This window comes from Perna viridis, chromosome 8, assembly GCF_037379345.1.
Source record: "Perna viridis isolate PV_CMFRI_1.1 ecotype Kerala chromosome 8, ASM3737934v1, whole genome shotgun sequence".
Lineage (NCBI taxonomy): Eukaryota > Metazoa > Mollusca > Bivalvia > Mytilida > Mytilidae > Perna > Perna viridis.
The window spans coordinates 31,329-44,571 of NC_142452.1; the positions used below are offsets into that span (position 1 = coordinate 31,329).

General features: G+C 32.3%; 1 protein-coding gene across 1 annotated transcript; it reads right to left on the bottom strand.

Annotated features, from left to right (window-relative positions):
• Window positions 1-10,991: 10,991 nt before the first annotated feature.
• Window positions 10,992-12,989, bottom strand: LOC148608699 (uncharacterized). The gene has a single exon (XM_088596357.1). The coding sequence runs from the start codon at window positions 12,230-12,232 to the stop codon at window positions 11,213-11,215; it is 1,020 nt and encodes a 339-aa protein (XP_088452483.1). The 5' UTR covers window positions 12,233-12,989; the 3' UTR covers window positions 10,992-11,212.
• Between the last annotated feature and the right edge of the window lie 254 nt (window positions 12,990-13,243).

The window sequence follows — 13,243 nt, forward strand, 5'->3', positions numbered from 1 at the left end:
GAAATGTGTACTTTTCAATCGCAACTTTCCTATTCTCACTTTGCTGTCAGCCATGTTGTTTGTGTGAATTCTAGTCACTTTGACACCTGGTAAAATCGGCACCAGATATAGTCAGTTCGACACCTGGTCAAATCGGGACCTGGTTAAATCGGTACCTACGCTAGTTCAATCGGCACCTGCTTTTCACTGGTCTTATATGATTGATTAAAAGTACCAAATCTGTTGTGTAACAATTTTGTTAATACATGTAAGAATTTGGGAAATCATATTTTTATCTTCTTCTCGGAAAACAACTTGTCCCATAAAGCCAAATTTAACAGGAATAGTGAAAGGCCTCTGAGCGTCTGGTAATATTATCTTAAGAAGGGATAGCAACTATTGTATAACCTGTGGGTGTGACGTGTCTGTCAAATTATTGAATAAACAGAGAGAAATTTCTGTTGAAGGAATACAGTGAACCCTGGTCTTTTGTTATTTATTGTACATTTTATTAGCTATCAGGAATGTTTAAATCCTACTCTTGTTAACTATTGGCCGTCAGGAAATTTCAGAATATATAAATACATAGTATCTCAGTGTAATGGCGGATAACTTGCAGAGTACTTCTTAGAAGTTGCCATACCAACAAGTACGCTTTCCAAATTTGAATGTACCAAAACAGTGCACCATGAAAGGTTAATATTAGTTATAAGTTATGTAGATAAAATAGTTTAAATTATAATAAGAAAATATAATAAAAAGGTGTTGGATTCATCAAAATTTTATATTATTTAAGCTTAATATTATATGCAGATTTCAAACCTTTTGGGTTCTGTGACTATTCTGGGAACATGAATGGACTTATGTGACTTGCTTGCAAGCACAACTTAAAACTTATTATTATTATTATTATTATTATTTTAATTCTCCTGTCATAAAAATCATTGTTTTTTCTGCACTTTTTCTCAACAACGCCTCATCTGAGTGAGATGAAACTTCGCAGGAAGTTAGAACTACTCTTAGAAGAATGCAGAACTCCATAATTTTTATTCCAGCTACCGCCCTTTTTTTCAAAATGGCCGCCGGAATGGACAAACCCGATTTTTACACTGGACATTTGAACATAATATACCTCGAAGACTGCTGATCAGAATTTGACGAAAATTTGTCCGATTTCGATGAAAATTTATATCTAGGTTCTTTGAGCCGTCCCAATTCTAGCCGCGAAATCGTAGCTCTTGATCTTTTTTGTTTTTGATTTTGCGATCTGGAGCTACGAGTTTTACTCCTTAAAAAATTTGCGATTACGATGACCTTGATCTATCGTATCGTATCGTGGCTATGTGCTTCGCAGGCTGTCAACACATAGTTGTTTCGTTTTGTTAAACATTTTTCAACCACATTACCTGAATAAGCATTTATGAATATTCATATCTTTCTTATTGTAGCTCAAAATAATAGATAATACGTAGTGGCCGTCTCTTTATCGCCGCCATATTGGTTTAAGCGAGATCCCGTTTTTTGGTCACATGACGAATAAACATAGACTGCATTCCGACAAAACCCTTGTTATTGTTTACAACTAAGATGCCGCCGGTTTTTCATTGTAATCGTTGTAATAACGGACTTTTCTCGTCTTTACAATAAAAATATGATTATATACGGCCATATTTTATCAATTTGATGAAAATAAGTTTTAGTTTCATTTATTAAAAACAACGATTACAATGAAAAACCGGCCGCATCTTAGTTGTTAACAATAAAACGTGTTTTGTAGGAATGCGGTCTATTTTTATTCGTCACGTGACCAAAAAACGGGATCTCGTTTAAATCAAGATGGCGGCGAGAAGGAGGCGAATTCTAAGTATTATCTGTTATTTTGAGCTACAATAAGAAAGATATGAATATTCATATATGCTTAATAAGGTAAGGTGGTAGAAAAATGTTTAACGAAACGAAATAAATATATTTTAACCCCCTGCAAAGCCGATAGCCACGAAACGAAGTGAAAATACGTGCGACAAAATCAAGGTCGCTGAAATCGCAATTTTTTTAACAGCCAAAATCGTAGCTCTAACATTAAGAAAATACAAAAAAAAAATAGTTAGAGCTACGTTTCGCAGCTATCCCAATTCTTAATCTGAGGCTCAATTTGCAATTTGAGCAACGGGTTGGCCGCCATTTTTGAAATGGCCGCCACCGCGCACGAAAATTTAAAGTTGTCCGATTTTGATGAAAAGTGATATGAAGGTTCTTTAAGACTCCACGATTAAGAATCTGCGGATCAATCGATAATTTAAAGTGCGTATCGACCGCCATTTTCAAAATGGCCGCCAACGCGACGAAAATTTAAAAGTTATTCGATTTCGACAAATTTGATACCCAGGTTCTTTACGCTGCCTCGATTAATAATAAGCAGTTCATCTGACGATATGTTTCTCAATACACAGATAAGGAAACGGGAGGCGACTTCTACACGTTTTGTGGAAAGGTAAATCTTAATTAATTATATTATATATATATTATGTTGTTATAAATATAAACGTATACAAATCAGTTAGCATTTGTTTGAGGCAAATATTATTTTAATATTCAGTGGGAGTCAAAATAATCCGTTCGACTATACGGACCTTCATGTTTTCTCTCAAGATCAAAACAAAATGTGAGAACTTACTTTACTTGTATTGAATTCCAAAACTTCATAAGAATCCATACAAAGAAGGGTATATAGCAGCATTTACATCTTGCTCCACGAAGGAGATGTCAATTCATCTTACAAATTATTGTCCGCAGTGAAGGATGGACTGTAAGCCTATTGCAATACCACCTACTCTCGTAATGGCATTAATTATATGTAAATACTTAAAATTCTAAAGATTTCCTTCAAAACCTTAAATCCCGTAGCCTTTCGGAAATTAGTTCTCTCCAAACGTTTGACTTCTCAACTCTTTACACTACGTCACCACTTGATCAACTGAAATCTGGTTTGAAGGACTTATTCGTAAATCTTTTGCTGTTTCAAAAAGTTATGTTCTTGGTTACAAATCTATATATGTTTCTAAAACATCGCAGAAGAGCAACGTGTGCTACACAGAAAAGCAGGGTTGCGATATGCTTGATGTCCTCATTGATAACATATTTGTCACATTTGGAGGAGCTATATTTCAACACAAAGTTGGCATTCCAACGGACACTAACTGTGCTCCTCTCCTTGCCGATTTGTTTCTGTATTCATACAAGACTGAATTTCTTCAGAACCTCGTCAAGAATAAAAAAATAAAAGATGATAAATCCTTTAAATTTACATGCTAATATATTGATGATGTATTGTCAATCAACAACCCTTCGTTTGGAAAATGGTTATCTTCAATATATCCACCAGAGCTCGAGATAAAGGAGACTACAGAAACAGCCTGTTCTGCATCTTTTTTGGACCAACATTCGAATTTGATAACAGTGGTCATTTCAGCACTAAGATTTAAGATAAAAAGGACGACTTTAATTTTAATATCATAAATTTTCCCTACATGTGAAGCAATATTCCTTCATCTCCTACATATATTGTTTATATTTCACAACTGATTCCCTACGCTAGAGCAAGTGTTAAGTATTTTGATTTCTTTCAACGCCTTAAATATCTGCGGAACAGACTCCTGAATCAGGGGTATGAGGAAATGCGTCTTAAAAGGTCTCTTAATAAATTCTTTTCTAAATATCAGTCCTTGGTAGAAGAATATTCAGTTTCTTCTAAAACAATAAGTAATGACTGTCTTTTATTGTAAATTGTTCTTTGTGCTTATGTGACAGCTGATTTACCGATTATGACAATAACACGCAAAGGCATTTAAATCACCACTTGTGTAATCGTGCCGCAATAAAAGAGGGAGGTTTAGCACGCTGTAAAACCTAGATTTAACCAACCAGGTTGAAGTGCCTGTACCAAGTCAGAACCCAATGCGGTACCAGCTGCTTTCAAAAAAATCTTAAAACAGATGGATACAATGTATGTGTATCCGTCGTTGCATTAACATGTATTGCTGTTCTGTTTCGTACATGTTTCAAAGATGATACATTGGCAGTTACATGTAAATGATAATTTTGGTTTACATTTACGTATGTTATCAACTTGCCCAATCACATGTAACTGCACTCACTTTGCTGAATGAAAAATGAGCATTATAAGAGTTCTCGTACAAAGTAATAAGTGCATTTGATTTATTAATTAGTTCAACATAATTTGTTAACAATAATGGTAACATAAAGAATGATCATAGTTTTTTTTGTGTAAACATGTATTTCTTTCAGGTGTACTATTAAAATATTGTATTGCCAAGATCATGTGTAAAAATGCTTAGAACTTTTTTTATTTTGATTATTCTTGTGTTATATTGATCGAAAATCACAAATATTTGGATTGATGATCAATGATCCATACATGTAAATGTAAAGTTCTGTCTAACTCTGATAAATTGCATAATTTAACTAGTCAAGTAATCTTACTGGCCTAAGGCTTCGACCGTAAGACAAGAAAGGAATTTGCTAACAAGAAATTCTATTTTTCATTATCATATATGGAGCTGATAAATATTGAAATATTCTTTGTTTGGAAATAGTATGCATATCAGACAGTAAAGCAGGATATGTAAAAAAATATTTATTTTGCACAGAGTTGATATAAATTCTACTATTACCACACATGTTTGCTGACAAATGCTTACATTTAAATTATTCTAATATTTGATAGGATATTAAACTAAAGTAACTTGACAGTTCATTTTTAAACTTAAAGACCAGTTAGAAACAAGAAAGAAACAAATGTATGAGCAATGAGGCTTTTCTGGACTTCAAATACACTAAAGGATTGACATACTGAAAAAAAACGAACTATGGTTCTGAAACCAATATGATCAACTAGATCATCGATATAGCATAGACATAAACGACGTCTAACAATAATATTGTTCAAAATATATAATCATCAAAATACAGCTTTATCACAGAAAACTAGATACAGTAAAAAACGCATTTTATGTTTCTATGTGTGTTACATGTGCCTAGTTATCTTACAATATATCATATGAAGTTTTATTGATTCAAGTAGTTATAAAAAGATATTTTAATGACCTTCCATCTAATACATTATTTTTGAATAATTTGTTCAACGGTCTTTGTCCCTGGATTGCATTCTTTTGATTACCGCTATAACCTTGGTTCCCTTGATTACCCTTTCAAATACAATGTTTAAATTATGCAGTACCTGAACCGTTCCGTACGACTATAATTGTGATCGATCATCGATCAGTTCTTGGTCAGTAGTAGATAAACCGGTAATCGGTACCGTTTTCGATCGTTAAGTAGATGAAGTATAAACTATAACAAAATTTAACACCAATTATGATCATGTAAAAAAACAAAAAACAAAAAAACAAAAACACATTAGAAATGTTATATCAATATAATCTTTGAAACATTTCTGTATTAAACACTTTTTTCTATCAGTAGTTCTGAAACGTAAGGGAAATTCCTGCACTAATTTTCATTTAAGATGCTTTAAACATCAATTTGTTCAGGTCAATGGTTTGGATTAAAAATAAAATTGAGCAGTGTGATTATTCATGAATAAGTTGCAGTTTTTGATTTCATGAATAAGTTGCAGTTTTTGATTTCATGACATTTTTTCAGCAGCAGACTTACATCTATAAAATATGTTTAATTAATATCCTGTAATTTCAAAACATTTAAAATATTGAAGAAGCATTATATGTTCCAGCTTTTCTCCTAATTATAACTTTCTTGAACACATGAAAATAATTTGACAACAAATTGTACACATATATGCATTCCAAGAAAGGTACCTACAGACTATACATCCTGCTCTTAAAACAAAACACATTTAGTTCAGTTTCAATGTAAAATTTAAAGGATTTCCTCTGCTAACAACCAGACCAGTTTCAATTATGATTATACATGTACATACTTGTACATGTTTGAATATTGTAGCAAACTAAGATGAAACAGTTTTTGTAGAAGATGGACACACAAGTACGCCTGGTAATTCAATTTCTGTTTTATTGTAATACTTCATTAGTGCGTTTTAAATGTACACTTCCACACACTTGAATATATGTGTGATAAAAAACGGATTAACCACTATGTTGTAACAGCATTAAAAACAAACAAATATCTATATTAAATGTTTTGTTAAACATCTAAAATGTAACAGTGTAAGGTCAATCTAGTACAATGGGCATATGCTTATTGATTCTGTCAATGAAATAAAAAAAGAAGCGTGTGAAATAGTGTGATGTTCTGTCTACATAACCCTATCTTAACCCATACCCTAACTCTAACGCTACCTCAGACAGTACACAAGTTCTCTTTTTTCAAATGTTATAACAATAAAATCACTTCGTCTGCCTGATTAATTACGTTCAATCTTATGTTTCCTGCATTTAACTGACTTAGCGTATCGTTTTGACATACATGTCAGATGTTGGATACGTTTTCGCCTTATTTCTCTGTATGGTATACATGGTTTTAAGTTGTGAAACATGCTTTATCTTTTAGTAAAGATTGTAAGACCCAGGATATGAGGTATTATATTATTTTATATAAACAACATGAAATTTAGGAATATGTACATGTAATTTCCTGCAGTGAAAATTTAATTGCAGATGTAGAATGATAGCTCGGTATATTTTTACACTTAATGTTTGCTGAGTTCCAGCTGGTATAATGTACCACCAGTTATGTATCATACTAAGGTGATGAATAAATCAACACAAAAGTAACTTGTAAAAACTGATAGTTATATGAGAAGCTGTTTTTGCCACTTAGAATAACATGAATATTTGGCGAAAACATACATGTTTATATACATATACATAAATGCATGTTTGAAACGGAGTGATTTTTGTTGATTAACAGCAGGGGATATTGTCATTTTAACACAAATAACAATTAATACATTCAAATATGATGAGAAACTAAGCTGAAAAATTTAAATTTTAAGACTATATTGTTACTTGTACATATACAATCATATATTTTGTATAAAACTCTAATACTACATGTAACTACATGTACATGCATTTGCAGAAATGAACAAAAGCTGCCTTAAAAATGGTAACACTAAGGATTGTTTGCTCATTTGTGTTTAATTATGATCATAAAAAGTACACGGATAAATAAATGGTAATATTTGAATATCTCAGGGAAAACAAGTACAGGAATGGGTTACAAAATTGAAAAGGTTATTACATACAGTTGCGATTACTTCTAACCTCTCCTCGATTCTGTCATGATTTGGTGTCATAAAACAGTTCTAGACTGTCATAAACTGTTCTGAGCCGTGACACACCTTGTCAGGGTCTGTCAGGGCTGTAGACAATCTCTATCATAATTTGTCATATGTCCTGACACTCTCCTGCTAGGAACTGTTCTAGGAAGAGCTGATTTGTGGATTAGAAGAGTGTCTGACAGATTCTGACAGACAATACCGACAGAACACTTCTCTGACTGGATTACATAAGTAGATGTAAGTGATTTCTAAAAAAAGGCGAAGCACCCGAATCGCGATTCTTACGACGGGAAGGAAGCTTTGCTATGTTTGAACTTAATTTGTTTTTGCTGCAGGCGTTTACATGTACATATTCCTAAATTTCATTTTTTTTTAATAAAATAATAGAATACCTCATACCCGGGGTCTAACAATCTTAACAGTAAGACAATGTATATTTTACATACATTTTGCAGGAAAATGACAAATGTTTTTTTTGAAAAAAAAATTTTGATTGAAATATATTTGTTGCAGTCACCGAAATATTAATCATATTGAAAATAAGAAGCATTTAAGTCACATATTTTAGACCCTTTTGGAAATTAAATGTGTGCGCACTCATACATTTTGCAAGAATATTACATGTTTACATAATTTTGACTCAAATTAATGTGCTGCAACCAGCCATCCACCCTTCCACATGATTTTATGTTAAGAAAACTAGCATTTTAGTCAATAAATTTAAGACCCTAATGGAAATTGAAAGTGTGGGCACTCATACATTTATGTCACATTTTCGACAAATTTTGATTGAAATATATTTAGTGCAGTCACCCATATGGTAGTTATACTAAAAACAGCATTTTAGTCAATAATCTTAGACCCTTTTGAAAATAAAAATAACCCTAACTCATACATTTTGCAACAATATGGTATTTCCACAGAATTTTTACACAAATTATTGTGTCTCAGCCACTTGCAAGGTTGTTATAATGAATAATTTAGCATTTTAGTCAACAGTTCTAGAACATTATGAAAAATAAAATTGCTCACACTCATACAGTTGGTAGAACTTTTAGATTTTAAATACAGGTGTCACAGTCACTAATATGAAACTAATATTTATATTTTCTACATATTCTACATATTAGACCATATAGGCAAGTTGGAAGTGCTCTCACTCATATTCTTTGCTAAAAATGGCACTTTAAAGAAATTTGACCGCAATATTTAGAAGATGTGTGTCCCTTATGTTATTTAAAAGTTACTTTCAAACATAATCCTTCAGTTTTATAATTAAAAAAAAAATAATTTAATTACAGGTCTATGACAGATTGTAAAAAGTTATACATGTAAACAATGATAATTTTTGAACTATGATCGATTGACTGGGCCGTGATCGACGTCGACGAAAATTGGAAAATGAACAGCAGTCGAGTGTATTGTGGGATGATGATCACGACAAGCTAAATATAATTGGGAATTCAATGTAACTTTTAAAATCGAAATATTCTTCCTAATCGGATTTGCTAATTTACATTAGTCACAGATCCAGAGTTTCCATTATTAATCGCGGACTTCCTGTTCTAAATTACAGAATAGACAGATTTAGTGTCAGGACCTGTCCAGGAGTATGACAGTTTAGAACAGCTTTTCGTATTTTCTTTGTCACGACATATGACAGTTTCAATCGATTCGTGATCAGCTGATAAGAAAAAATCAAATGAATATAAAGTTTCACCTTGTGACAAGAAATCGGCATTAGACATATATAACCATATTGGTTGTATTTTCAGTAACTTAAGGTAAATAAAAATTAAAATTATAACAAACTATGTCAATGTAACTTTTCAACGTTTGGATTTATGTATAGCCCTTGTTTGAACTGAAGCATTAGACATCCGTCTGATGAACTTTTTTCATACTTTTGCGTCTTGAATCTCAAAGTATTTAGACATGTTACAAAGTTTAAAGATATCTAAAAACTGGTTTATATTATCAAATTGCAGTAATCGTTGTGAATATATTGCTTGATAATTGCTTCGATAAGTACTTTTTGTATCTCTAATTACTGTAAATTTTAACATATCATTTTTTTCAGTTCAATTAAAATTGAAATTTGTCTCTTGTTGGCTGAACCTTTTAAGGGCTATTTTTACCTTGACGTTTATATTTGTAGTGGGAACAGAAGGTATTAGCATAGAAAATCGAAATTATGCAACGTCATTTCAATTTATAGGACGAAATGCGAATGTAATACCTCCGCATTTATCACAAGCACGCATGACTTCATATTTGTAATTTACTACATAGGCTTTAGGTTTTGTTTTAAATTTGAAGAAATGCTTCTTTAGAGAACTGAATTGAACAACACAACCTTAAGACTGAGATGGACGAGAAGTAATGTGTTGAAATAAAACTAATGACACAGGTACAGCCCTTTTCTTCCCCGAGGTAATAAGTGTTTTACGCTCTGTACGACTAATTGAAGTGTACCAATATGGACAATCAGCCCATTAGCGGGATATTTTTATTGTACGTACTAGATCCATTTAGGACAAAGACATAATAAAGTGTACGAACGTTTTTGACGAGCCAAGTTCGACTCAGCCTAAAAATACCTACTGATAATAATAAACTTCTAATATTATAATAACTTTGATATTGCCTGAACTCCAGCAAACTAAGAAAAGTACTTAAAAAAGAATTGACCCATTTCTAGCAACATATACTTGAAAATGTCGGAAACATAAGTTAAATCGTTATTTAAAAAGTAATAACAAAACTACTTCTGATAGTCTAAACACCAGGCAATAATCGAAAAGAAAAAAACAACGGAAAGTACGTGCTTTCCAATATCAAGACGAACACCGGAGACAACCTCAAAATGGTATTAATTGGGTGCAAACGTTTCCAGTTGAACTGGAGGATGACTGAAACAAGTTTTATAACGCGATATATCTTCTGATCTCATCACGGTCAATTGATCTCGTAATTTAGTAAACCCAGTAGTCAAACTAGTATAGACTATATATTGATAATGTAATGGAAACCCATCCTCTATAATATTGATTTTACCTTGAACCAAAAGTTTGTCTTTCAGTGAAAGACAGCAACATAAAACGTCAAAATAGTGGCAACTAATTTTTTTATACTTTAACATTTGAAAAATGTAAACAATATATTATAATTTGGTGTATTACTGAATATAAAATGTAGATTTGTAATTTTAAATTTATAATGACTTCGGTTGTCGAATTTGACGTAAGATTCTTAAACGTGCGAAAATGACGCTGTGTGGGTAGTCTCATTCATTTCTAGTCCCGATGGACAGTTCTCTAAATTGAGGATTTTAAATGGATAGAACATTGGTCAATATATCGATATGTTAAATTAAAGGATATGGCTTACATAAAATTTTAATATTTTACAAGATGTGTTTGTCTGTTTTTCATGTCTGGTCTTTGTCCCTGGATTACATTCTTTTTAAGCTACTCTTAATTGTGTATTTCTTTGTACTGTCAATCTAGTGTTTTGTAACATTCTTAAGTTTGATGTCGAACCGTGTCCTATTTTAATTTATTCAAGAACCACCGTTTGTTGCAAAATCTAAACTATTTTTGTGTATAAAGTCTATTTTTTCGAATTAAGATCATCATTACTTTTCGTATTTTTGTTTTTCATTTCAAGTTTGAAACCGAAACCAAATATCGAACCACAAAATTTGTCACACTGACCGTGTTCTTTCACGCTTTATTGCGTACATAGTAATGCTTAAGAAATGGACTGTGTGGTCGAAGTTCTCAAAGTTTTCAACATGTAGATTTACATTAAATGTGAAAAGACCTATTTGTTTCATTGATTACTATTACAAATAAAAACAGTTATTACTCACAATTGAACAGTATCAAAGTAAAATATTTATAAAACACTCTTTTCTACTAGAATTGCACTTTACTGGTTTGTTTCAAGTAATAGAACAGATTCAGGATCAATATTCATATCTGGATTTTCAACCACAATACCGAAGAATGTTTCGTAAACACTTGGTACATATCTTGTATTACAACGATTTGGAGATACAGAGAATTCCGCAAAACTAAATTCACCCTTGAAGCCAAAAAAGTCAATCCTCATCATCTTAAATGGTTTAGCAAGACTGTTTGTATAGTTTACCATTTTGCTCCAAAATTTAGGTTGCGTCCGGGAGTTATTTCTTGGCCAATTCTCTGGTGTTCTTTCCATATTGATACGTTTAAAGTTAGGAGTGAAATAATCTACAAGATAACCATTTTCCAAAGTATCATCTATTTGCACAATATAAGCTTTTCCATTATATGTATGTATTTTATAGTCAATTGGTCTATGACCACCTGTCTCTAAATATTCCTCGAAAATGCACTTTCGTTTGATTGATTCGTAGTAAGTTTCGAAGCCTTTGCTGTATACCTTATTTAACCAAATGTTACAGTTTTTCCTAAAACAATACAGAAGACCTTTTGTTTTGCATGAGAAACACTCTGCTAAGTTTGTGTAACATTTTGTCTGTCCATCTTTTACAATGATAGTTTCACCACTCATATGATTTGGCTTCATTACATATATATTAGGCAATTTTGAAATAAACTCATTAGTAATATCGACTGATGCGCTTACGTAGGCATACTCCGATGCAATTCGAATATCTGGAATTATACTCTTAACATATGTTTTCGCCAAATGTTTATCTGCAAACTTGTACAAGGAATTATTTCGCAGTTGATGTTTTTTACATTGTTTACCAAGTCCTGTCCTTCTATTTGCATTTGTGAAGTTACTAATAAATTTATAACCAACACTTTGAGTTTTTAAAGTCGCATTTTCAGTTTTCACAGAACTAATGCCCAATGAGTTATAATATGCTGCAATGAATGAAATAACTATAATCACTCCAATTACTGAGTATTTTGTTCCAAATAGTTTTATGAAAATCATGGTGGAATTCACAGGAATTATATGATTAAAAATTGCCAACAACGAACCAAAGTTATGCCTGATTAATTTTGACTAGAAAGTTTCATCTTTACATATTGCCTGAAGTTTTTATTGATTACCGAACAATATATGTAAAAGAACAAAATTATTCTAAATACAAATTTTGTTGCTTAAATCAAATTTCATGCATGCAAATATAGAAGAACTTTGCTGCTGTATTTTTCCTAACTACATACTTTTTTCGTGTTTGAAAAGGAAACAAGAAAATTATTTATTTTTTGGAAAATTTAGATCAGGTAGGTAAACCATGCCTCTGGAATATCAGCAGTAAATTACTTTTAGTGGACAGATCTATATTTCAAACGAAGTTATATACACAAAAAATAACAGTTTTGTAACTATGTATATAAAGGTCTAAATATGTTTAACATCACCAGACGATGGTAAAATTTACATTGAATATTTCGGAAATCTGATATCCTTCTTCAGCATAAAAGTTGTTAGAACTGTCAATTTTGCTAAGCAAAGTTTTGTCGTTCCCCCCGCGGGACTCGAACTCGTATCGCTGTGACATCTATGGCAACACCGCCTGCACTAAATCCAGCGCCCTAGACCACTCGGCCAGCTAGGCTGTATAAAAATATAGCTTTCGCTGGCCGGGTCATTCCTCCTCGTAGGATTAATCTAGGGCTGTAACTTAGTACACAATGTATGGTAGTACGTGACAGTTCATTTAGATGTTAATATGTAGGATAGAGGATCAAATTAATGATGCATGTCACAACAAATCAATAGTATACAAACGTCTCAGAATGTGAGGGCTCTATTTGCGACACTGCTCCGTCGGATCAAATTGATACAGGGAAGATATATAAACGTATAGAATGGTCTGAAAATTCCCAACGATGTTAGAACTGTCAACTGGTCTAGGGCGCTCGACTTTGTGCAGGCGGTGTTGCCATCGATGTCACAGCGGTACGAGTTCGAGTCCCGCGGAGGAAACGACCAAAA